The following is a 25,095-nucleotide window of genomic DNA, read 5'->3' on the forward strand; positions in this document are numbered from 1 at the left end:
TTGAGAATTCATTAAACTAAATCTACAGTATATAAATGATCAAATTTTGAAATTATTTCATATGTAACTGGTTTAATTTCATAAACTTTGTATTGAATTGAATGTATTATTGCTTAAAAAATAATTTCCATTATTTTGTATTTATTAAATTTAACTGTATTTACATGTAATGACATTTTTATTTATTTAATTTCAACTGTTTGATGAACTTTTCCTTTAATGTTTAATGAAAATATTTATTTTATGACATTTTTATTCAATTGGTAGAACAGTTTCGTGGTTTTAATTATATTGAAATAAAAAGGTTAATTAAATGCATTTAAAATTTATTTTTCATTTGTTTAACAACATTATTCATTTAATGTCATTATTTGAGATGTTAATATTAGCCCTTATTTACTGACTTGTTTCATGACATTTACAGTATTTGAACTTGTAATGACATTTATACTTCATTCTCAATTCATAAAAGGTAATTATTGAATTGATATTTTATTAAAATTCTTATGATTTGATCACATTTTAACTCGGTTGTAATCAGATTATTTTTCCAATAGAATTTTTTTTCAAAATTAATGGAGTTTTTAATTCAAATGGTGGAATTGAATTTTGGAGTTAATTTAAATTGCATTTTTTTTTTTTTTTTTTTTTTTTTTTTTTTTTTTTTTTATATCAAGTGAGGAAAAAAAGCTGTTGGGATAACGGCTGGACGGATGAGTTGAAATGTGAATTATTAAAATGAATTTGGATCTAATTGAAATTGTGTCGAGTATTTTTGTGAATGGAGTTATAAACGTAGTCATTGAACTTATTAGCTGGTTTAAATTTGATTGAAATGAAACTGTGATTGTATTTAATTTTAATTGAGTGAAATTAAAAATATCCCATAGAATTTTTATGGCTGAATGACAAAAGAGACCTTTTTCCTTTCACTGTGTTGTCAGTGTCGCGCGGGGAGCTCCTCGACTGCTGCCTGTCGGCCTCCAGCAAGGAACTGGAGAGAAAACGCCCCCTGGTGGACTACCGTCACCAGGTCGCCGGCTTCGGCTGCTCCATCGACGCCGTCGTGTGAGTACCGCCGTTAGTGCTTGGTGTTACCGTGGCAACGGCATCCTGACTGCTGCTGCTGCTGCTGCTCAGTTTTGTGTGCAGAAGCGGAGTCGAGCTCTGCATGGCCCCCGACGCTCACAAGGTGCGGCAGGCCATGCGACGCGTGGACCGACTCAAGCGATTTTGCCGCGACAACGACTACGAGGTGGGCAGGCTAAAGCTAATGCTAATGCTAAGCTAACTTGTTCTCTGTCGTTTGTGAGTTGAAATGAATTTTTTTTTTTTTTTTGATCCTCGCACAGGCTAAACGCTGTTTGGGTGTCAAACGGAAGTGACGTCGGAGAAGCCAACAACGGAGAAAATGTGAAATGTCTGCCACTGTTGATTAGCGTACCAATAAAGTTTTGTCCAATCCAACTCTTTGTTTGTGACATCCGATTCACAAAATTCATATTCTGGCGTTACAGCCACATCCAACGTGAAATACTGTATTTTTTTTCGTTACCTAAAGATCAAAGGTTAAATGGTGATGGAAAAAAAAAAAAAAAAGATGCTATGGCATTGCCAGAAACTCACAGCTGATGATTTTCCGGATTTATTTAGATGTTTTCCAGATTTATTAGATGTGTTTTTGTTGTTGTTTTGTTTTCGGGTTTTTTTTTTTTACACTTAATGAAATATCAGATTTTTTGGGAAGAATTAAAAGAACAGAATTTTATTTTTTGAAATTTTGAAATTTGTGCGACGTCGTGTTTTTTTTGTTTGTTTGTTTTTTTAAATTTTAAACGATCTTTGTTGCTTTCTAAATTTTGGATTTCTCCCACCACAACTCCCCCCCACAAAAAACCCACACAGGAGTCACATGGTCATGTGGTCACAAGAGCATTTTAGTTAGCCACATTAGCCGGTTAGCATCATACATACACACAAGAAGATGGTGAAAGTATTCACAGGGCGGGGTGGGCGGCGGGTGCCAACCAATCACCGACGAATGTCGCCTTCTAACGCTTCCTGGATTATAATAATAACGACATATTTACACTTGAATACCGTTGGCATTATTAAATCGTTTCAACTGTACAAGAAAAGCAAGCAAACAAGCTAACTTTGTTCATAAAGTGTCCAAACAGTGCAAAATTCCCTTCTTTTTTTTCTGCTAAAAATTCATTTAAGCCATTAAGGTGGGCGACAAGAGATGGGAAAATACGGCAGAAACACCAACAGCGATACAATAAAAATAATAAAATAATAACTGTCGACTGCAAAATGTTCCGTGGTAACGTGCTAGTATTTTACACAAGTAAAGGTTGTTCATGGTGGAAAAGGTGTCTCATTTCTTTTATGGGTCAAACGTGTGAAAAGAAGCAAACTCCTTCATATAAATGGTAAACAAAAAACAGGCTAGTTAACAGAATATTAATTTTCTGCCTAAAAAAATTACAAGACTTGGTGGCATTTTATCTTGAGCGATACCGCCATAGCTAAGCATAATTAGCTTGAATGCTAACTTGAGTTAAAAACAAACAAAAAAATTCAAACATGTCTTGAGGAATTGGCAGGCAACATCTGATGCTAGCAACTAGCGCCCTACCCCGCCGCAGGCAGCTAGCACGGCGATGGTTTTAGCGAAGCACGCTAAGGTACGTGAGCTAACTCCGGTGATATTCCAGGAACTGCGGAATGCGCTTTCTAACTAAATATGAACTTTCTGCATAAAAAAAGTATCTTTAGTGATTCTGCCATATCTAACCTTAATTAGCTTGAATGCTAACTTGAGTTAAAAAAAAAAATGTTCAAAAATGTCTTGAGGAATTGCCAAGTGAATATCTGATGCTAGCAACTAGCATCCCACTCCGCCGCAGGCAGCTAGCACGGCGATGGTTTAAGTGAAACACGCTAAGCTACGTGAGCTAACTCCGGTGATATTTCAGGAAGTACGGAATGCTCTTTAACAAAATGTGAACTTTCTGCCTAAATAAAAAAACTTAAAAAAAGATCTTGAGTGATTCCGCCGTAGCTATGAAATTGAAAATGTCTTGAGGAATTGCCAGGTAACTATCTAATGCTAGCACCCCACCCCGCCGCAGGCAGCTAGCACGGCGATGGTTTTACGAAGTACGCTAAGCTACGTGGGCTAACTCCGGTGACGTTACAGGAAGTGCGGGATGCGCTTCCTAACAAAATATGAACTTTCTGACCAAAAAAATAATAAATTGTACGACTTGGTGGCATTTTATCTTGAGTCATTCCGCTGTAGCTAACATTAATTAGCTTGAATTCTAACTTGAATTAAAGAAAAAAATCTGTTTGAAAATGTCTTGAGGAATTGCCAGGTGATGCTAATAACGAGCTCCCCACCCCGCCGCAGGCAGCTAGTACGGCAATGGTTTTTAGCAAAGCATGCTAAGCTACATGGGCTCCGGTGACGTTACAGGAAGTGCGGGATGCGCTTTCTACTCCGATTTCTTGATGGAGCCTGTACAATTCATATCCGTTTAACTGCGGTGATTTTAAGACACAATTAATCAACAAGCGCACAATTCTACTGGACGCCCGTCCCTGCTGCGTCCTCTAGTGGAGAAATGGAGTAGTCTATGACATCACAAGATGGCCCCTCCCACCTACATACACATGGACGTGACTGAGTAAATCCAACCTGGTGTATTAATATTCACAATAATAATAACAATCATCATAATAATAATTAATATTGGCGGCATGACGACAGGTCCAGTTGGTGTGCGCGAGTGTCTTTTTGGTTATTTGGACGTTTGCATGCTCACATGTGTCAATGGCGGCGATCACTTCCTGTTTCCTGCCGAGGGGGCCTTTCGAGTTCAACACTGGCCAGAAGCGCCGCCACAATCGCAACCGTCGCCGGAACTTGTATTCAAGCCGAGGCCGCCAACTTCGCCGCCGTCCTCCATCCCGCAGAGCGAGACGTAGACGATTGGCACCAGGCCCCGGGCGGCGCCCGCGGAACAGAGCAGCCAATCGGGATCGGCCTTGCTCAGCACCCGCAGGACGTCGCCCTTGTTGAAGCTGAGCTGTCCCGTCTCCGTGGCGATGTGGTGGCACAGCGCTCGCACTTCGCTGACGGAGAAGAACAAGTTGAGTGCCGATATTTGGCATTTAGGTGAAATATCGGCAATCAAATATAAAAAGGTTGATAACTTGATCTATTTCAAACTAGGTTAATTTCAAAGAATAATTTATTTATTTACATTTTTACTTAGCTTTATAAGAGATGATGCTGACACTTTTAAAACGATGCAGTTTGTTCGTTAGTAAAATAAAAATGCTTTGATTGCAAATTTTTCAGCTTAGTAAACATGCTTAATGACAAAGTGAAGGACTTTGGTATATAATTTTGGTACCAATATTTTCCCCATTTACTACAAATTAATATCGGTTCCAAATATCGGTTATCGACATCCTCAACTACTAAATAATTAGGGATGTAGCGATATCCAAATATTGTGATACGATAACACGATATTGTACAAAAAAAAAAGAGCTCATACTAAAAAAACAAAACAAAACAAAACTGTGCTGTACATTACAGAAATGAAAAATATTAAAATATAATAAATATTATTTATATATATATAAACACATAACTATAATATATATAAAAAATATTGAGGCACCTACTTGCATAAGCACACATTGAGTTCCTCCAATCTGACCATTATCATGGATTTTAAACAATGAAGCGACAAAACATGCCTTGTAAAAATTAAACTGCAATAAAAAAAATTAATAAAAAAAATCTAGCCACCAGAGGGTACTAGAACTGCACAAATGGAAATCAACCCAACTTTTTTTTTTAAACAGATGTGCTGCTTTTAATATCGTGACATGACGACGACGGTATGTTGTGGCAGTTTTAATATCGTGATATCACGATATTGTTGTTATTGTTACATCCCTACTAATAATCGGTATCAGAGAGAGAGCAAAAAATAAATAAAAATCACTCGCATTCACTGCCATTGATGAAGACCAATTTTAACTGGGCTAATCTTCTTTTGCCAGGTATTTGTATTTATTATTATTATTATTATTATTATTTTTTACGAATTTACAACATATGCCAAACGAATAATGATGACATTCAACCCCCCCCCCCCCCCCCCCCCCCCCAAAAAAAACAAAAACAATTAAAAATTAAAAATCTTCGTACCATGTCAAGAGTTTTGTCTCGCCGGTTCGGGTCTCGTCGGGTGAAAGCGCCCCAGGTGGTGGGTGGTTGTCGGCCGCAGGATCCGCCTTCTTCCCGCCCCCGGCGCCGATGGTCTGAGCCATCAGGCTCAAAACTGACGGGTCCAGGCCGAGCCAGCCCGACGGAGGCCTGAAAAATACCACAAACTTTGTGTTCATATGAAACCTCTGCCAAGGCTCAAGTAGTGGTTAGCTTAGCTGCTGTATTTGTATTTATAAAAAGGACAGTAGAAAATTTACGAAAAAAAATATAGTGAAATAAGAAAATTATTACTTCAAATAACCAAAATTATCTAACAGAACAAGAAAGTTTTACTTAAAAGAACAAGAATTTTTTTTTAACTTAAATTTACCTGTAATATTTTGAAAAATAAGAAAATAATACTGTGCCCATATCAACCACACCAGTCTTGAAATGATATTTTTAAACTACAAACAAGTAATATAGTCTTTTTTCCAAGCTGTAATATATAGAACTGGCTGTTAACATTCAATGCCAAAACTGCTTACGTTCTATCTAAATGTTTTAAGTGTCCCAAAGACGTATTTATACGTTTGTTTATTATATGCTAGAGCAGGGGTGGCAAACTGCGGTCCTCGAGGGCTGGTGTCCTGCAGGTTTTATAGATTTCCCTACTCGAAGTGCAGCTGATTCCAATTAACAGGCTCGTTATCAGGTTTCTGCAGAGCTTGCTGATGAGCTGATCATGAATCAGCTGTGTTGAAGAAGGGAAATATCCAAAACCAGCAGGAATGCGGCCCTCGAGGACCGGATCTTGCCACCCCTGTGCTAGAGCATACAGAAGGAATTGATGCAGCCTCTGAATGTCATCAAATACAAAAACGGCCAGCAGGTGGCAGCAGAGTAACCAAGAGATCAACCAGGACTATGTTGCAACAAGCTGTTTTTGAGTGTTTTCACCAGAAATGTGAGTAATGATGAAACATATCTATATTCTAATGCTAATTGATGCAAAATAAAAACAGAAATATACATTTTTTTCCTGATGAAAGAAGAGACTCTAATCTTTCTTGTGGTATATTCCATGTTTTTATACAGAACATAATATTCTGTGGGCCTTGCAAAATCAGTCCAAACCCAGTAAAAGAAGAGAGAGAAGGGGGTTGCTTCAGTCAAAATGGCTGCCAGTGAATGAGTTAAAATAAGCAGAATGATCTTGTCTGATAATTTTATTTTCAAGGGATACTTGACTCATTGAACAATTTTTAACAGTAGAAAGTTAATATTTTGTCTATAATGTGGTAACTTCATTACTTTTCATTTACAATTAGTATCTTTAAAAAGTAATTTTTGTACTTGCTGTCGACTGATGATGACGACATCACCTGTGCTGAGGAAGTAGGTAATGACCAATCATAGCTCAGTTTACTGACCAAACCCCAGAAAACAGGTGAGCCATGATTGGTCATTACCTACTTCCTTAACACAGGTGATGTCATCATTATTCGACAGCAAGTAGAAAAAAATACTTTTTAAAAGGGATACTTGACTCAATGAACAATTTTCAACAGAAAAAAAGTTCATATTTTGTCTATAATTAATGTGGTAACTTCATTATTTTTCATGTACAATTAATACCTTTAAAAGGTAATTTTTCTACTTTCTGTCGACTGATGATGACATCACCTGTGCTGAGGAAGTAGGTAACGACCAATCATGGCTCAGTTTGCTGACCAAACCCAGAAAACAGGTGAGCCATGATTGGCCGTTACCTACTTCCTTAGCACATGTGATGTCATCATCAGTTGATGGCAAGTAGAAAATTACTTTTTATGTCAGTTTTTTTTTTTGTGTAGGAAATGTTGTACCTGCTCTTGTGCGCTTTGGCCTTCGGCTCCGCCCCATCCGCCTTGGTCGGCGATCCGCCGGAGGCTCCGAAGAGCCGCCCCCAACGCATCCCCTGAGCGCCGCTCTCCGGCTGGGATTCGAAACCCGGCGCGGCCTCGTGGTTGAGGACCGACTCAGGCGGGCTTCCCATCCACGAGGGCCGGCCCCCGGCTCCAGATCCGGACCCGGACTCGGCGCCCTCCACCACACCCTCCCGGGTGGGCGGCAGCGTCCGGTGGGGGGGTCGTCGCTCGGCCGACACCCTGCGCTTGTCCATCTTGACGAACTTGGAGCCCTGGGCGGACTGGTCGATGTAGACTTGGGAGGACTGCATGAGCTGGTACCACCAGCCGGCCTGGCGGTCTTGACGGTCCTTCTCGTCGCTTTCTCGCCCCGCCCCCTTCATCCTCTGGCCGCCCGTCCCCGCGTACTCGCACCCGTTACCAGGGGGGACCACCTCGGTCTTGGACTTCTCCTTCCCGGCGACCATGTCCCCGACGGCGGCGCCCCAGCCCCTCATCAACTGCAGAGTGGAGCGGGCGCCGGAGCGCCCCGCCGAGCACAGCAGCTCCTTGCGACGCCGCTGCTGCTCGCGCCCGGTAGCCAGGAGGCGGGGCTCGAACAGGAGGTCCAGGTGGAAGGGGAGGAGCGAGAGGGGCTGCAGCAGGAGGAGGAGCTCGCCGAACAGCTGCTGACACGCGCCCGCCGCTAGTGGGACCAGGCCCCACGCGTTGTAGTGGGCGGCGATGATGTCTGCAATGACAGCGAGACGGCAATGCAGCCAAGAGGAGACTGCGGGTCACTGTTGACGCGGTGCAGCCACAGCTGAGGCACGGCGACGTTTGTTTATCATTTTGACATTTATGCTCAGCTATGACGCTACAGTCTCCATTTTGTTGCAGCAGCCCGTTTTCTTACCGCCCTAAATCTCCTCTAGGATAAAATATGATAAAACAGGAGAGCATAATTCGCCTCCATCGTTGCCGTTTGTTTGCGTGTTATGTTCAGACTGATACGTTACGTTTCTCAGTTGTACTCCACAGTTTCCAGTTTGGTTCAATGGCCTGTTTTCTTTCTGTCCTCAGTCTCCTTTTGGATAAAATGCGATATGTGCAATTTGTGCAAACTACCTTTTTTTATAGGGCTGACTTAAAAAAAAAAAAAAAAGAACAATTGATATTGAATTGATTTTCTTTTTCAAGCCCAATATCAATTCATAAAAGCATTAAAGGATTATTTATATATCTCTTTTTTCCCCATTAATTATTTAGAAAATAGAATTTTAAAAGCCAATTTTTTTTTGTATCTTACGTATTCTTTAAATTTACATCAATTTAAAAATGTTTTCTTACATTTATGAAAAACATGACGTATTGCACTTGAAGGCAATCCAGAATCTGTTAAGTTTATATTTACAATTATTACATTAGGATTATGAAAATATTTTCATCTCATCCTTGCTGATGTCAATGTTTGTTCAACACTGAACTGATTATAACACGTGTTATTTTATGAATAAATCAATCATTTAACCAGGTACTGCCTCTGAAAAATTTACTTTGCAATTTAATATTTGTGGAGTTTTAATGATGTCCTTGACATTTCAAAAAACTTGATGTGCCATAATTGACGTTTAGCTTAGTAACTAAACGTCTGTGAACCGAAATCAAATCGATACCCAAGCCCTACTTTTTTCCCCACTGTTGATTATAAAAGAACGGAAAAAGGAAGAACGCAGAGAGTCATTTGGTAGATTGTGATCATTATTGCACATGATACGGTGTGGGTATTGATATTTTTAAAATTTTGCAAAATGGCTGGCTGTGAATGTCAGGGTACAGTAATGTGCCTTAAAGCCTGGTGCGTACTATATATGGACACTTCTAAAAATAGACCTGTCGCTTTATAATCGTAAAAATCTGGTCCTTCATTTTACACAAATAAATACAAATATGTAAGCTTACCTTCATGTGTCAGGAGGTGACTGAACCAGAACTCCAAAGACTTGAGGCTGGAGAAGAAGACGAACAAGAAGCTGAAAAACGTGCGTCGGTAGCAAAAACGAGACGAGACGCAGAACTTACTTGAGGAGGCCGAAGATGAAGGCGTTGAGTCTCATGCTGTGGCTGGTCAGCTCCGAAAACTGGCTGACCTTCGTCAGCAGGTTGTGGAGGACGCGCGTGGACGGACCTGACAGACACACAAAAACAAAAAAAAAACCAACAAAAAAACGGTTGCGGGTTCGTTCTCCTCAACAGCAAGCCGCTCGCTCGCTCGCTCGCTCGCTCGCTGGTCCTTACCCAGCTGCGTGGAGGCCTCCACCAGGCTCCAGGGCTGACAGCGGCGCTGACCGACGATCAGGTCCAGCACGTAGGCCTTAAGGCCGTCCTGCAAGACCTCGCGCAGAGCCGGGCACAAGTACTTGAGGATCAGGTGGCCCACATTGGGGCTCACCCAGCTGTTGCCCAGTTTCGCCTGGGAAGAAAAAAAATCAGTTAGGGCTGTGCAATTAAATTACAATTTCAATGGATTATATTGCACAATTACAAAAACAGCATAATCATAAAAAAAATACAACAAAAAATAACTCCTTCGCTCCCAAAAACGTATAAATGTGTTCTATTTTAAATGTATGAAGTGACCCAAAGACGTATTTTTACATGTTTGTTTGTTTGTTTTAATGCTAGAGCATACAGAAGGCTTTGATGCAGCCTCTCAACTGCAGAGAACAGGTGAAAAAAATGGTAGTATTTACAAAAACAGCCTGCAGGTGGCAGCAGAGTATAAGAGATCAGCCAGGGCCATGATGAAAACAAGTAGTTTCCCCACAATTCTAAGCAGATTTGTGAATAATGATGAAACTTTTTTATGTTTTTTTATACTAGAGCATACAGAAGGCTTTGAAGCAGCCTCTGAACTTCATCAAATAGAAAAACGGCCAGCAGGTGGTAGCAGAGTATAAGAGATCAGACAGGGCCATGTTGCAACAAGCTCTTTTTGACAGTGTTTTCATCAGAAATGTGAATAATGATGAAACTTAGCTATATTCTAATGCTAATTGCTGGAAAATGGAAACAGATAGAAATAATTTTTTTTCTGATGAAAGAAGACTAATCTTTCTTTTGGTAAGTTCTATGTTTTTATAACAATAGAATACAATATTCTGTGAGACTTGCAAAATCAGTCAAAATCTAGTGAAACAGCCGGTAGTGAAGGGGGTTGCTTCTGTGAAAATGGCTGCGAGTCAATGAGTTAATACTAATTTTGAGTAGTTTGAGTTTTTATTGTATTTTATTTTAAAATAATACATTTAATAAATTTAGTTTCAACCAAGAGGAACTTGCATATTTTGTCTTTCAAAGAACTTTATTAATCTTAATATTTTTTTATGTTTTAACATGTTCTTGTTATGTATCAAAAAAAATAAATTATCATCCTAATCGCGATTTCAATTATGACCAATATAATCATGATTAATATTTTCTTCATAACGTAGCAGCCCCTAGCGTGTCAATGTTGGACTTACTTTGACGTCAGGGTCTCGACTTGTGCCAAAGTGAGCCACGATCAGATCGACCGCCGTGTTGACGGCCTTCACCAAACCTGCCGAAAGAAGAACACCGTAACTTTATCAGAAAAAAAAAAAAAGGAAAGGAAAATAAAATGCTAAAGGAAACGGTCTTAGATGTTCAATCCCGTAGTATGCGGGAAAATCTAATATTCTCAGGTATATCCGAAAATTCCCCGGATTATCCAGAGAGCGAGATAAAAAAATTTATGACAACATCGCTAAAGATCCCACAGGAGACGGTAAATAATATCTCTTTTCACCATGTACACCGGCTCGGAGCTCGTAAGGGCAATAAGCCCCGTCCTATTATTGCTAAGTTCGAACATTTTAAACATAAAGAATTGGTAAAAAGTAAAGGACGGGAGCTCAAAGGGACATCTTTCGGGATGAATGATCAATTCCCAAGAGAGATAAACGAGCGGCGAAAAGTACTGTTTCCTATAATGAAACAAAACAGACAGGAGGGTAAACGGACCTCGATGGTCGTTGATAAATTATATATCGACGGCCAGCTATTCCGGAACCCAACCTCGACCCCTTGGCTGTTCTAACTGACAATTGGTAGAGCCGAGCATTGTGTGATTATTTGACGTATGTATATGTATATGTATATGTATGTGTATGTATATGTGTATATATGTATATATATATGTATATGTATATGTATGTATAGGTATATGTATGGATAATGGGTTACGAAATAGAATATGAATTTATATTATGCATAGGCTATATAGTAATAATAATAATAATAATAATAATAATATAAAAAATATATTCTTAAAAAATATAATAATAATAATAATAATAATCTCGCTTAGGTCACTATTTACTGGTGTATTGTTATGTTGAATCCCCCACAGATTTCCTTCACACTCACTTCCCCCCTCGTTTCTTCACTATTATACTTATCTACTTGCTATCTCTCTCTTTATATAAATTATATAAATTGCCTAATTACTCTTTTGCTATCCTACAATATGTTAATATTAATAAGTAGCTTATATAGATGTATTCATAAGACTGAGTCTACATTGCTTGTATGCAGAAATTAGTTCTGGTCTCTTGGAATGTGTGTGGCGCTCGCTCCCAGGCAAAAAGAATACAAATTTTAGACCATCTCTCAAAACTTAAGGCAGATATTTGTCTCCTACAAGAAACCCACTTACAAAAATCAGAAGAAAAATTATTTATAGATAAAAATTTTAGTCAAGTTTACTCTGCCTCCTATAATAGTAGACAAAGAGGTGTCTCTATACTTATACATAAGAATTTATTTTTTACTCTAAATAATATAGTAACAGATTTAGAGGGCCGTTATATTATTATCCAGGTAACTATATTTAATAAAGTATATACAATTGGTAATTTATATGCCCCAAATAATGATGACCCTGATTTTTTCCATGAATTTTTATCTCGGTTACTCGATTTAGCAACAAATTCTACTATTATTATTGGAGGTGATTTTAACACGGTCTTAAACCCGTTAATAGATCGTTCTAATAATACGATATATACAAGGCGATTACGATCCGCTAAAGTAATAGATGAATATATGGAGGATTTTGGCCTCAGCGATGGCTGGAGACTTCAAAACCCAACTAAGAAGGAATTTACTTTCTTCTCTGCTGTGCACCGATCATTCTCAAGAATTGATTTTTTCCTTACAAATAATTCTATTGTTGATAAAACTGCTATAAAAATACATTCTATAATTATAAGTGATCATGCACCAGTCTCCCTCACTCTACAAATTGACTCTACCTTTAAACTACCCCCGATATGGCGTTTTAACATCTCATTACTGAAAGACGTAGAGTTTGATAAAATTATTAGAAGGGAGTGGGCAGATTTTTTGGAAATAAATGACTCTCCAAATATATCTCCATCTCTTCTCTGGGAAGCAGGGAAAGCGGTAATTAGAGGGAAAATTATATCATATTCAACTTATAAAAAGAAACAGGATCAAAAATTAGAAAAATACCTGGAAGATAAAATTAAACAACTAACGGATGAATATGCATTAAACCCAAATAATCAAATATGGATAGAACTACAGAATATAAAAATACAGTTAGATAACATGTTATCTAAAAAGACAGAGTTTACAACACAACAGTTGAGATATAATAATTTTGAACATAATAATAAATCAGGTAAATTCCTGGCAAATCAACTTCAACGGAATCGGGAAAAATCTCTTATAACGGCTATTAAAGATATAAATGGTGAATGCACACAATCACCAGAAGGAATTAACCATATTTTTTATAACTATTATCGAAATCTATACACAGAAATTAATAGACCTAACCCTGAATATATTGAGGAATTCCTAAACAGCTTAAATATACCTCAGTTATCTATTGAACATAAAGATATTCTCGATACCCCGCTTACTATAGATGAGTTGTATCGTGCTTTAGACAGTATGCCTAATGGCAGAGCACCTGGTCCAGATGGCTTTCCGGCTATATTTTTTAAACATTTCTGGTTAATGTTTGCTCCATTATTTCTAAGGGTAGTAACTGAAATTAAAAGTAAAGGTGATATACGTCAAGATATGAATATAGCAGCAATTAAACTTTTATTAAAACCAGAAAAAGACCCTACCCTCCCGTCAAGTTACCGACCGATATCACTAATTAATACCGATATTAAAATTATCGCTAAGGCCTTGGCATCTCGATTAGAGACAGTAATCTCGACAATTATTCATAGTGATCAAACAGGTTTTATTAAAGGTCGTCATTCTACTAATAATATTAGGAGACTCTTTAACTTGATTAGTATGTCACAGCGGTATGATAAAAAGGCAGTTGTTATTTCGCTGGATGCAGAAAAAGCATTCGATAAAGTTAACTGGTCTTTCCTCTTTGCTGTCTTAAATAAATTCGGCTTCGGGGAGTCATTCATTCAATGGGTCTCAATATTATATGATTCGCCTAAAGCTACAGTTACTACTAATGGGATTACGTCACAGAGTTTTACTCTACAAAGGGGAACAAGACAAGGGTGCCCAATGTCTCCTTTATTATTTGCTATATTTATTGAGCCGCTTGCATTAGCTATACGTCAGGATAGACGGATCCAAGGAATCCACTCCGGGACAACAGAACATAAAATTAATCTATATGCCGATGATATATTACTCTATTTAGAAGAACCTGCTATCTCGCTAGGGGAAGCATTTAAATTAATAACTAAATTCTCTCACTTATCAGATTACTCTATCAACTGGACAAAATCAACATTATTACCTATTACAGAAAATTCATGGAATCCTACAAGTCAGGATCCACACTACTCCTTTCCTACAGGTAATTTAAAATACTTAGGTGTTAAAATTTCACCTAAGTTAACTGAATTAACTTCTTTAAATTTTTCACCATTATTGGATAGTATCCGTAGTGACCTGGAGCGCTGGAATAATCTTCCGATCTCTTTAATAGGACGGATAGCTACTATAAAAATGAAAGTTTTACCAAAGATTAATTATTTATTTACAATGATTCCATTTAAACCTACGTCTAACTGGTTCCAATCGCTGGACTCTGCTATCATAAAATTCTATTGGAATAAAAAAAAAGCCAAAATTAGTCTATCTACTCTTCAGGAAAGTAAATCTAAAGGAGGTTTAGAGGCACCAAACTTTATGTACTATTATTTAGCTAATCAACTACAATATCTTGTGCTATGGACACAACCCAACAGAGATACTAACTGTTGGTTGGAATTGGAGCAGAAGGATTGTAATAATCTTAGACTGTCAGATTTACTCTTTATCACAAAATCAATAAGACGACATAATTGTTTTAAAAACCCAATGATAGCCGCCACCCTGACTGCCTGGTGGAAGGCATTAGAAATTACAAACTCCCAATTGGCGCCCTGTGGGCTCTCTCCCATTTGGCATAACCCCGACTTTCAACTTAATAATCAGTCGTTCCATTTAAGCCTATGGGAGCAGAAAGGAATTACACACCTTCATCATCTTTTCTCAGATAAGTTTTTATCGTATACAAACTTGGTCCAGAAATATGAAATAAAAAAGGGAAATTTTTTACATTATCTGCAAGTTAAAAATATGGTTAAGAAACAAATCCCAACACTTCAGGATACGCTCCAACTGCCTGTCTTAGCTAATGATATTATAAAGCTTTCTCCAACAACAATAAAGAAAATATCAAAAATATATAAGTTATTTTTATACACAAATAAAACGTATTTACCGACTTTAAAATGGGAAAAAGACTTGTCTATAGTTCCGGAACCAGACTTTTGGACCCAAATCTGTGAAAATGTATTTAAAATGACCAAACAGACAAATTTGCAACTTATCCAATATAAGATACTTCATAGAACATATATTACACAATATATGATGAAAAAAAGGGACTCTCTGACTCTGACATTTGTCTCCAGTGCTCACAAAACACTGCCGATACTTATCTTCATGCTTTATGGTCATGTACTCCAGTGCTGCATTTCTGGACTAAAATCTTGGAAAAGCTCGCTGATATATTAAACTGTAGGCTTCCTGTATCTCCAAGATTGTGTTTACTAGGTGACTTAACAATAACTGAGCTACCATGTAAACAATCTCAATCTATATTTATAGCCCTTACTATTGCTAAAAAAATAATCCTTGTCAATTGGAAAAATAAACAATCTCTAAATATCGACCACTGGTTAAACTTACTAATAAATTATATCTCAATGGAAAAAATCTCTGCCTTAAATAAAAATCAAGTATCAAGATTTAAACAAATATGGTCTATGTACATAGAATATTTTAATCTCAATCTGGCAACTTAATCCTGCCAAGATTCTGCCTGTTAACGAGAGCCACCACATCGTTACAACTTCTGTTTTCGCTGCTTCTGTATTTGGTATTTTGTATCTGATAGTTTTTATTTTTATATAGTCAGGAACCGAGTTGCTGCTAGTGGGCTCGAGCATACCACACTATACGACACTATACTCATTAACTCCTTAAGATTTATTTCTAGTGGGCACTAAGCATCAACACTTGGTGTTACTGCATGCTAATTAGTCAATTTTCTTGACGCCGTCCCCTGTGGTCGGGCGGGGATGGTTCTACCCCCCCCCCGTTGTCTGCTTGGCGGCGGTTGCGTCCTGGCCGCTCCCTGGGCCCCCTGTGGGGTGCGGTGTTGGGGAGCTCCCCCTGGTGCCCGGGGCGGTGCCGTCCCGGCGCGGTCCGCTGCTCCGTGCCCGGCGGCGCGGTTCGGGGTGGGTGGGCCTCCGGTGTGCCCCGTGGTTCCCTCTCCCCTCCCCCTTCCTCCCCCCCGTCGCCTCTCCCTCCTCGCCTCCTCCCGCCCATCCTCCTCTGCCTCCCGGTCCCTTTTCCCTTGTCGCCCTCCCTCCTCCTCCCCCCCCCCCCCCTCCTGCCCTGCAGCCGCCCTTTCGCCTTCTTGTCGTCTTCTCCCTGCTTCCTCCCCCCCCCCCCCCTTCCCTGTCTGCCCTGCGGCCCCTCCCCCTCCCTCTCCCTGGGCCTGGGGCTCCCTCCCCGGCCCGGGCGTCGGGCTCCGGGGGCCGGGCGGGGGTTTGGGGCCTGCCCCGCTCTGGTAGAACTCCTGGCGCCCCGGGCGGGCTCCGGTGGGCGGTGGGCTGTCCGGTAGCCCTGCTGCGCTGGCTGTCCGCCCATTGTGGTGCCGTGTGGATGAGGTGGGGGTGGGGGGTGGGGTGGGGGGTGCTGGGGGGTGGGCGTGCCACCTACACCCGCCGGGTTGGGTGAGGCCCCGCTGGTCGCTCCTCTTACTCACTTCACTAGTTTTGCACTATACACTTTGTAAATATACACATAGGGCACACATCACATTTCTTGGTGGGGTGGGGAAGGGTGGAAACACCGTCTTCACCCTTCAACTCCCCTCCAATTTTAATGCACTTCACGTCCAAGGGGAGGGGTGAGTTGGGGCAGGGAGCCATCAGAGGGGATGGACTGCAGTGCTTGGCAGCGCTGTGGTCCCCCCCATCTGTGTCCCTGCCCCACCACTTTGTCCCTCCATTCCCTTTTTTAATGCACTACACACATACATATTCATTTTTTGGGGGGGGATACGGGTGTGTCGGAGTAGGGGAAATTTTTTCCCTCTGCTCCGACTCACCTGCTCCCAATTTTAATGCACCACATGCACACACTTGTATATACACTGGGTGGGGCCACATTCACGGTGTAAGGGTAGAGCTCGCCAGTCGGCGAGCTGGCGGACTCAGTAACAGGGCTAGGTGTCACTAGTACTCTGGCGTGACGACCGGGGCCTCTCCCCACCGGGCTCGGTGTTTTGGTGTTCCGCCTTCTCCCCTGGTGCTTCCTCCTCTGCTTCCCCCCTCCCGCCGCTGTGCTACTCTCGCGCGGCTGGAGGTGGGGTGGGCACATCTTCCCTCTCTGCGCTGCTGCCCGGTGCCGGTTTCCGGGGGGGGGGGGGGGGGGGGGGGGGGGCTCGTGGGGGGCCGGGTTCGCGGGGGGGGGTTGGCGGCCATCGGGGGGGGGCGGCTTGTTTGGGTGGGGGGTGGCGGTATGGGTGGGTGGGGGGTTGGGGGTTGGGGGTCGGGGTGTGTTCGGGGGTTTGGGGATCGGGGGTGGTGGGGCCTGGGTCGTGGTGGGTGGCGGGTTTGGGTGGGGTGCGGGGGGGTCGTGGGGGGGTGGGGGCTGGGGACCGGTGGGGCGCTGGGGGGGCCCGCTGGGCCTCGTTCCGTGGCCCTGGGCTCGGGGGTGTGGGCCGGGGCTGGGGCGGGGGTGTTCCGGGCGTCTGGGTCGGCTCGCCGACCGGTGTCCGCTCGGGTGGCTTGGGGGTGGCCTTGGTGCTGCCGCGGCCTGGGGATTCCGGGGGGGGGGGGGTGCTCGCTTTGCTGGACCGCGGTTGACGGCTTCTTTCTTTGGAGGTGGTCCTTATGCATGCCAGATCCGTCGCACCAGCATCTACTGAAACTCAACAAAAGTAGCCTCTCCCTCCCACAGCCCCTTGAATCAGTGGGTGCTGGTGTCTGTGGTTCTCACTTTGCTTGATCTATCCTTCCCTCCTTCCTCTCTTTAGTTTTTCCTCTGGTCTCTTGAGATTTTAATTTATTAGAAGTACGAGGCTTCTGGGGTTGGCATAAGACTCTGGTTTTGTAACCACGTAGGAGGGGTCTTGTTGGTGCTGGACTTCACTTTGATGGATTGGATGTACTGGCTTCTATGGATCTCACTCTGCCTCATCGATCCTTCCCTCCTTCCTCTCTTTAGTTTTTCCTCTGGTCTCTGAGATCTTGCTAAATTTGATGGAATTTAGAGGCTCCCGGGGTTGGCGTAAGAGTTTGATTTTGTAACCATGGGGAAGGCAGGAAGTGTTTGGTCGGTGCTGGATTTCACTTTGATTTACCTTTCTTTTCTCTTTATTTCTTTTTTTTTCTGACCTTTTCTCTGGTCTCCTGACCATTTAAATCTCACGACTCTGGCAAGATTCTGAAGTACCTGGTTAAGGCGAAGGGTAATGGGATATTTATAAGGTTTTAGGTGAATTAATGAGTATAAATTTATACGTATTTGCACGCACACACACACACGCACGCACGCAAACGCACGCAAACGCACGCACACATACGCACGCACAAAAAAAAAAAAAAAAAAAAAAAAAAAAAGCAATGATGACAAGACGTTGAATCGGTAAGACTACCGAATGAACAATTCTGAGCTCTTTTAGAAAAAAAAAACAAAAAAAAAAAAAAACAAAAAAAAAAATCAAAGAGGAAGCGCAACATCAAGTCAATCCCGCGTTAGACCTCACCTCTCTTGTGCGTCATATCGACGCAGACCTGCGACTGCGAGGCGGCCGAGGACGAGGAGAAGGACGACGACGCGGTGGAGGCGTCTGGGGAAAGGCAGAACTCCTCCGGCGGCCTCTCGGTCAGAGAGAAGTAATCCGGCAGGAAGTCGTTGTAGCTCGGCTGCATTTGCTTGACTGAACACACGCAAAATAACAACAGCAGAAAAAAGTTATTTTCGTTCACGAAAAAACTCAAACTGAAATTCAAAAAACAATTTCATTAACAAAATAAAAACGAAAATGCTATTTAAAAAACGGAAACTAACTGAAACTACATTTTATGTTTCCAAACTAACTAAAACTACAATATAACTAGAATTATAGCAAAAATGTCCTCTGTTTTAGTCATTGGTAATTAATTTTAATTAATTCAATTTTAATTATGTTTTTTAATTAATATTAATTCATTGTATTTTTTGGTAATTAATACATGAGCCTTTGGGGTTTATTTTAAATGTGATCCATCCATCCATCCATCCATCCATCCATTTTCTTGACGGCTTATTCCTCACAAGGGTCGTGGGGGTGCTGGAGCCTATCTCAGCTGGCTTTGGGCAGTAGGCAGGGTGCACCCTGGACTGGTTGCCAGCCAATTGCAGTTTAAATGTGATTTTAAGTATATTTATTTAAACGGAATAAGGACAATTTGAAAGTGTGTCGCTTAGAAATGATGTAATCTGGCAGCAGCCAATAGAAAAGCACCTTCAGATGACATCACTCCTTCGGCAATACTTTTGCGTCCTTGACTTTTGGCTCCAAAGGCTCGGCTCGCCTCGCCTGCTTTTTTTCTTTTAACTCAGCCGAAATGCAACGCTAGGTAAGAAACACGTTGCTTTTTTCCATTTTATCATAGTGTTTATGAAATATTGCACACAAGCAATACACATAAAAAAAAAAGAAAACTACTGAAATTAAATAAAACCAAACTAAAATTCAGCATTTTTTGAAATAACTAAAACTAATTAAAACTGACTAAACTCAAAACGAAATAAAAACTATCATGAAAATTGCAAAACTACAATAACACACAATTGCGCGCCCTAAACAGGAAGTACACTGTCACATGACCCCACCCACCCGCACCATGCTGGCGTCCTGTCGGCTGGTTGTGGGGAGGGAAATCGAAGACGTTGCGTCGGGGAGGACGCCAAGAATCTGACGAAGAGGAGACACTGGCCGGTCTCTCGCCGCCAAGAGGGTTCTGACGTCGGTACTCCCGCCACTTCAAGGCCTGGGGGGAAAGGTGGTGCGCTGGTGGGGTGTGTCGGAGGAGGAAAAGGTGACCGGGGGGGCAAGAAGAAGAAAGAGAAAAGAACAGTAAGAATGAGGCAGAACGAGAGCTTCCAAAAGATAGATTGACACCAGAAGAAGTTAAGAGTAAGATTAAGGTTTCGGGGTTGGGTGTCGGGTTTATCTTAGAAGGGTTTGAGTTCGGAGTTAGTTTTCGTGCAAGGGTCTCAAACCCTCAGCTCGGGGCCATTTTTAGCCCGCAAGACTGTGCTATGACTGTTAACTCATTCACTGGCAGCCATTTTCACTGAAGCAAACCCTTTCGCTGCAGGCTGTTTTACTGATTTTTTTTCCTGATTTTGCAAGGCCGACAAAATATTGTGTTTTATTGCTATAAAAACATGGAACCTACCAAAAAGAAAGATTAAAGTTTCTTCTTTCATCAGGGAAAAAAAAAAAAAAGTATTTTGTATCTGTTTCCGTTTTGCAGTAATTAGCATTAGAATATAGATAATAGGGGTGTGAATTGCCTAGTACCTGGCGATTCGATCCGTATTACGATTCATAGGTCACGATTCGATTCGATACCGATTAATCCCGATATGAATTTACAAGTTGATTGTTGCGATTTTTTTTACTCAAATTTAGAAAATACCATTCAGTAAACTTGTACATGTACACTGTAAGATTTGTATGAAAATTTATTGATCTCAAACTTCAGTTTTATAACTGTGAGCCACTGTATTTAACCAACGGGTTGTAACCTTTTTCATGTTTGAACAGCATTGAAATAAAATATTAAGGCTTAATGTTCCATTAATATAACATTCTTCCATGCTTAAGGTGTGAAATTTAGACGTTTTGTTGAATATTTTTTCATCAAAAATGGATGTTAAAAAATCGATTCGGCTGCCTATTGAATCGAGAATTGAGAATTGGGTGCTGTCGTATCGCGATATATTGCCGAATCGATTTTTTTTAACACCCCTAATAGATAAGTTTCATCATTATTGAGATTTTATTTTTTGGCCATATCATTAGTCGATTTAAGATTTAGGGATTAAGTTTAGTGTTCCAATTTAAGTACAGTAATAATAGTAAAGTTAATGGTTAGATGTAGGAATGAGAGTAACAGAGTTCGGGTTGGAAGGTTTAAGAGTCCGAGTTAGTTAGCTAATCAGAGTTAAGGCAAAGCTTAAAGTCATAATTTCCCCTTTTTTTTCCCCCAAACTACAAATATGTTAGTTTCTCATAATCAACCTGTACTTTTCACAATGGGTTAATGCAAAGATGTTCATGTTACAGTCTTGGCAAGAAGAGCAGACAAAAACTCTCCTTGGTGGAGGTAATAAAGTGAAGTCAAGTGATGTGGAAGTTACCATTCTGCATCCTGACAGCTTTGCCTCCCTCCACGAGGCTCCCAGTCTTGACGCACCCCAGCGGACTGAGAGTGTCCCTGTGCATAGGCGGCAGGGTGGGCGGGACCACCCCCCTCTTCACACCCAGGTTGGCAGGGGTAGGGGTGCGGGGCGGCAGCGGCCCCGCATGCCCCGCGTTTAGTGTGCAGCTGGAGAGGTTGTGGGATGTCGGTAGGGGACTCGGGGTGCACGTGGAGCAGGTCCCAGAGCTGGCCGTCCCCTCCTGAAGGTGCACTGGGGAGTAACTGCCGAGTGGCGACGGCCGGACGGACTCGGGGGGAGCCACGGCTTGGATTAGGCCGCCGCCCCGACGGTGCTCGTTTCCGGCGTCCTCGCTCTCATCGTCATCGTCAGTGCCGCCGGAGCCGGAGCGGGCCTGCATGCCAGACACGTAGCCGGTCAGCAGGGGGAGCAGAGGCTTGGGCTGGGGGGGCTTGGAGGCCAGCTGGTGGTGGAAGGTGAAGGGCTGGATGGGGAGGGTGGTGGGACGTTGGTCTTTGCTGTAGCGCACCACGGCCGGATGAACGTCAGACCAGCCTGCATCAAGCAGAGCAGAAACCATCGCTTAGAGGGGCCGGACTTCATTTCAAACAGGTAACATCAACAGGTGTTTTCAAGTGACGCAGGTGGGTGTGAGAGAGGCAGGAAAGAGGTGTGACGTCCAAGGATGACAGTTCAGTGTAAACCAATAAGATTGTATTTTAAATACAAGATCGTCAAAGGAAAACTATGAGCTTCACGAGTGGAGTAAATAGGTGTGCATGAGGCAGGCAAGCGGTGAAGACGAAAGTTTAAACTAAGAAGGTTTTCTTTTTTTGAAATAAGAACACACACCGAATGAATAAATAAATAAATAAATAAATAAATAAATACATAAATAAAATCTATCAAGTCAATCTACTTTTGAGAGTTGGGCAAGTGGGTGTATGTGAGGCAAGCAAACGGTGAAGAAGAAAGTTTAAACCAAGAAGGTCTTCTTTTTTGAAACAAGAACACACACACACCAAAAAATGAATGAATGAATGAATGAATGAATAAATAAATAAATAAATTCTACCAAGTCAATCTACTTTTGCGAGTTGGGCAAGTGGGTGTGTGTGAGGCAGGCAAGCGGCAAGAGGTAACCCACATATCTTTTGAAACAAATACAAACGAAATAAAATCCCCAGCTAGCCAATCTACATTTACAAGTGGAGCAAACGGCTGCGTGAAGCGGGTAAGAGGTGAAGAAGAAACCACAAACAGTTTTCTGAAACAAGAAACTACTGGCCTATTTACTTATGCGAGTTGAGTAAGTGGGTGGTGTGCGAGGTAAGCAAGCGCAGAAGAAGCGATGGGCATGTAAACAAATGTTTTCTTGTCTTAAAAAAAAAAAGAAAAGCATGTTGACTCAGCAAACAGGGAACACATGAAAGGCTCGTCATTTGTTGATACAAACTCAAATGGTTGTCATTAGAAATCAGTAGCATGAAAGCAATGTTATCACCTGCCAGCCAGGAGCCGACACGAGCACACGGTCATTATCTTAGCCACATATTACTCATTATGCAGCGGTTGGACATGACGTGAAACTGCTCACTTGCTCAGACACAAAAACATACACGCAAAGACACACAAACCTGACGGTCCAACATCAGAAGAATTTCTTCTCCTCTCAGTACACAGCCAGTCTTACACAAACACACGCACACGTTGTTTGTGAGACGCCTCGCAGCATTGCGCAAGCTGTTTGTCAGTTTAAAGGGCAACCCGCTGCTATCACTTGATAGGCGCAGTGATGTCGGTTGCCTCCCGGGGGCGCCATTGAATTGTAGTTGGGATGGGTGGAAGAGGGAGAGGAGGAAAGGAGGGAAGTCAGTAAAGAGGGGAAGAAGTAGAAGATGGAAGGAAGAAAGGGAAAAACCAGGAGGTTCAAACTGAAGGCAGGAAGGTGGACAGAAAGAAGACCATCAAGAGGGAAGGAAGAAAGAAGAAAGGAATGATGAATGGCGGGAGAAAAGAGGGGATAAATAGAAGAAGGAAAGAGGTGAGAAACAAAAGGAATGAATAAATGAAGGCCGGAGGGTGTATGGAAGGAGGGAGGTAAGAAAGTAAGATGGAAGGAAAAGAAAGAATGCAGGTGAAAGGAAGGCAGCAATTGAGGAAGGAAAGGTGAGGTATGGAAGATGAAAGAACAAAAGAAAGCAGGAAAGAAGGAAGGGAGAAGCTTGAGATATGAAGGACAGAAGGGCTAACAACAGGGAAAGAAGATGAAATGGAGGAAAGAAAGAAGGCACAAAAGGAAAAAAGGCAGGAAGGGTAAAAAAAAAAGGTAGAGACGAAAGGTAGGAAGGAGAGACAGTGGGGCAGAAAGAAGAAAGGAAAGAAAGGAGGCAGGCAAAAGGAGTCGTTGGTAAACACAAGAAAGAGGGAGGAAGGAGTGGAGATAGGAAGGGAAGGAAGTACACAACCATGGTGGAAAATTAGAAATGGCAGCAAGGAAAGCAGAAAAGAAGGAAGGCAAGAGGTGAGAAACAAAAGGAATGAATAAATGAAGGCCGGAGGGTGTATGGAAGGAGGGAGGTAAGAAAGTAAGATGGAAGGAAAAGAAAGAATGCAGGTGAAAGGAAGGCAGCAATTGAGGAAGGAAAGGTAAGGTATGGAAGATGAAAGAACAAAAGAAAGCAGGAAAGAAGGAAGGGAGAAGCTTGAGATATGAAGGACAGAAGGGCTAACAACAGGGAAAGAAGATGAAATGGAGGAAAGAAAGAAGGCACAAAAGGAAAAAAGGCAGGAAGGGTAAAAAAAAAAAAAGGTAGAGACGAAAGGTAGGAAGGAGAGACAGTGGGGCAGAAAGAAGAAAGGAAAGAAAGGAGGCAGGCAAAAGGAGTCGTTGGTAAAAACAAGAAAGAGGGAGGAAGGAGTGAAGATAGGAAGGGAAGGAAGTACACAACCATGGTGGAAAATTAGAAATGGCAGCAAGGAAAGCAGAAAAGAAGGAAGGCTTGAGGAAATAAAGAAAAGAAGGATGTGAGGAAGAAAAGGAAAAGAGTGAGGAAGGAAAACAGAAATGAGGTAAGGGAGAAAGGATGTATGGAAGACAGCAGAGAGAAAGGGTGTAAGATTAAAAAAAAAAAAAAAAAAAAGAAGTCGGAAGGAAGGCATTAATCCAGTAAGGAAGGAAGGACAGTGAAGGACCTGCGTTCAATGACGCGTGTCGGCCACAGGAGGCGTCATTGTGCCGTGGTGGAAACACAGCTTTACAGTGCGCAAACATTTACAAACGTTCCCTCTCCATCTTCATCGTCTCTCTGACGCCATCTTCATCTTTAACTCATCACTTCCTTTTGTCAGCCATCTTTTTTTTTGTGGCATTACGTTAGCACCATTAGCACCATTAGCATGGATGCCGACCCACCGCAGGGTTTTAAGAACAAAGCTCAGCTGAGTGAAGGGAAACCTGATGAATAAAAGATGCGAGGAGCACTCATTAACATTCCACACCATTGATGGAAGCATAGAAGAAGAAGAAGAAGAAGAAGTCCAAAGGCTGACCTAATTCCAGAAATCTCCCGCGTATTTGTGCAGACGTTGACTGATTATGTGATTGTGGGACGTCGGGTTACTGTATGAAAGTGTAAAACGTTGCCTATTCTTGCAGCTCTAATACTTGGAATAAAGTTCAACAACAACACAAGCACACCACCGTTAAACAGAAACCTTGGACGATCTCTCACGACAACAAGTAAGATGCATGCCTAGCCACAAGATGGCGATGTCAATTTTTCTTTAAAGAAACACTACACACTTTGCAGCTTTGTGTGAAAGAGGAAGAAAGGAAGGAATGTGTGAAGGAAAAAAAAGAGTCAAGAAGGAAGGAGAAAAGCAATGACAAAGAAAAAATGGGAAGGAGTGAAGGATAACGAAACAAAAGTCTGA

At 41.7% G+C, this 25,095-nt stretch overlaps 2 protein-coding genes across 3 annotated transcripts in view; one reads left to right on the plus strand and one right to left on the minus strand.

Annotated features, from left to right (window-relative positions):
• The window catches only part of LOC144019487 (C-C motif chemokine 21-like), a 1,602-nt gene extending 135 nt beyond the window's left edge, over positions 1 to 1,467 (plus strand). The window contains exons 2-4 of the mRNA XM_077522581.1: positions 945 to 1,068; positions 1,141 to 1,255; positions 1,353 to 1,467. Coding sequence (XP_077378707.1) covers positions 945 to 1,068; positions 1,141 to 1,255; positions 1,353 to 1,385 — 272 coding nt within the window. The 3' untranslated portion in view covers positions 1,386 to 1,467. The remainder of the gene's footprint in view (positions 1 to 944; positions 1,069 to 1,140; positions 1,256 to 1,352) is intronic.
• Positions 1,468 to 1,916: 449 nt separating this feature from the next.
• Positions 1,917 to 25,095, minus strand: part of rusc2 (RUN and SH3 domain containing 2) — a 34,948-nt gene continuing 11,769 nt past the window's right edge. The window contains exons 5-14 of one of the 2 annotated variants that reach the window (XM_077521943.1): positions 21,139 to 21,714; positions 19,613 to 19,780; positions 18,491 to 18,664; positions 10,650 to 10,726; positions 9,424 to 9,598; positions 9,208 to 9,313; positions 9,088 to 9,134; positions 7,105 to 7,876; positions 5,237 to 5,404; positions 1,917 to 4,143 (exon numbers count right to left, since the gene is read on the minus strand). In XM_077521943.1, the coding sequence (XP_077378069.1) occupies positions 3,888 to 4,143; positions 5,237 to 5,404; positions 7,105 to 7,876; positions 9,088 to 9,134; positions 9,208 to 9,313; positions 9,424 to 9,598; positions 10,650 to 10,726; positions 18,491 to 18,664; positions 19,613 to 19,780; positions 21,139 to 21,714 (2,519 nt within the window). In that variant the 3' untranslated portion in view covers positions 1,917 to 3,887. Of the gene's footprint in view, positions 4,144 to 5,236; positions 5,405 to 7,104; positions 7,877 to 9,087; positions 9,135 to 9,207; positions 9,314 to 9,423; positions 9,599 to 10,649; positions 10,727 to 18,490; positions 18,665 to 19,606; positions 19,781 to 21,138; positions 21,715 to 25,095 lie in introns of both variants that reach the window. The other variant, XM_077521942.1, reaches the window with a different exon arrangement.

The sequence above is a fragment of the Festucalex cinctus genome, chromosome 5 (assembly GCF_051991245.1).
Source record: "Festucalex cinctus isolate MCC-2025b chromosome 5, RoL_Fcin_1.0, whole genome shotgun sequence".
NCBI lineage: Eukaryota > Metazoa > Chordata > Actinopteri > Syngnathiformes > Syngnathidae > Festucalex > Festucalex cinctus.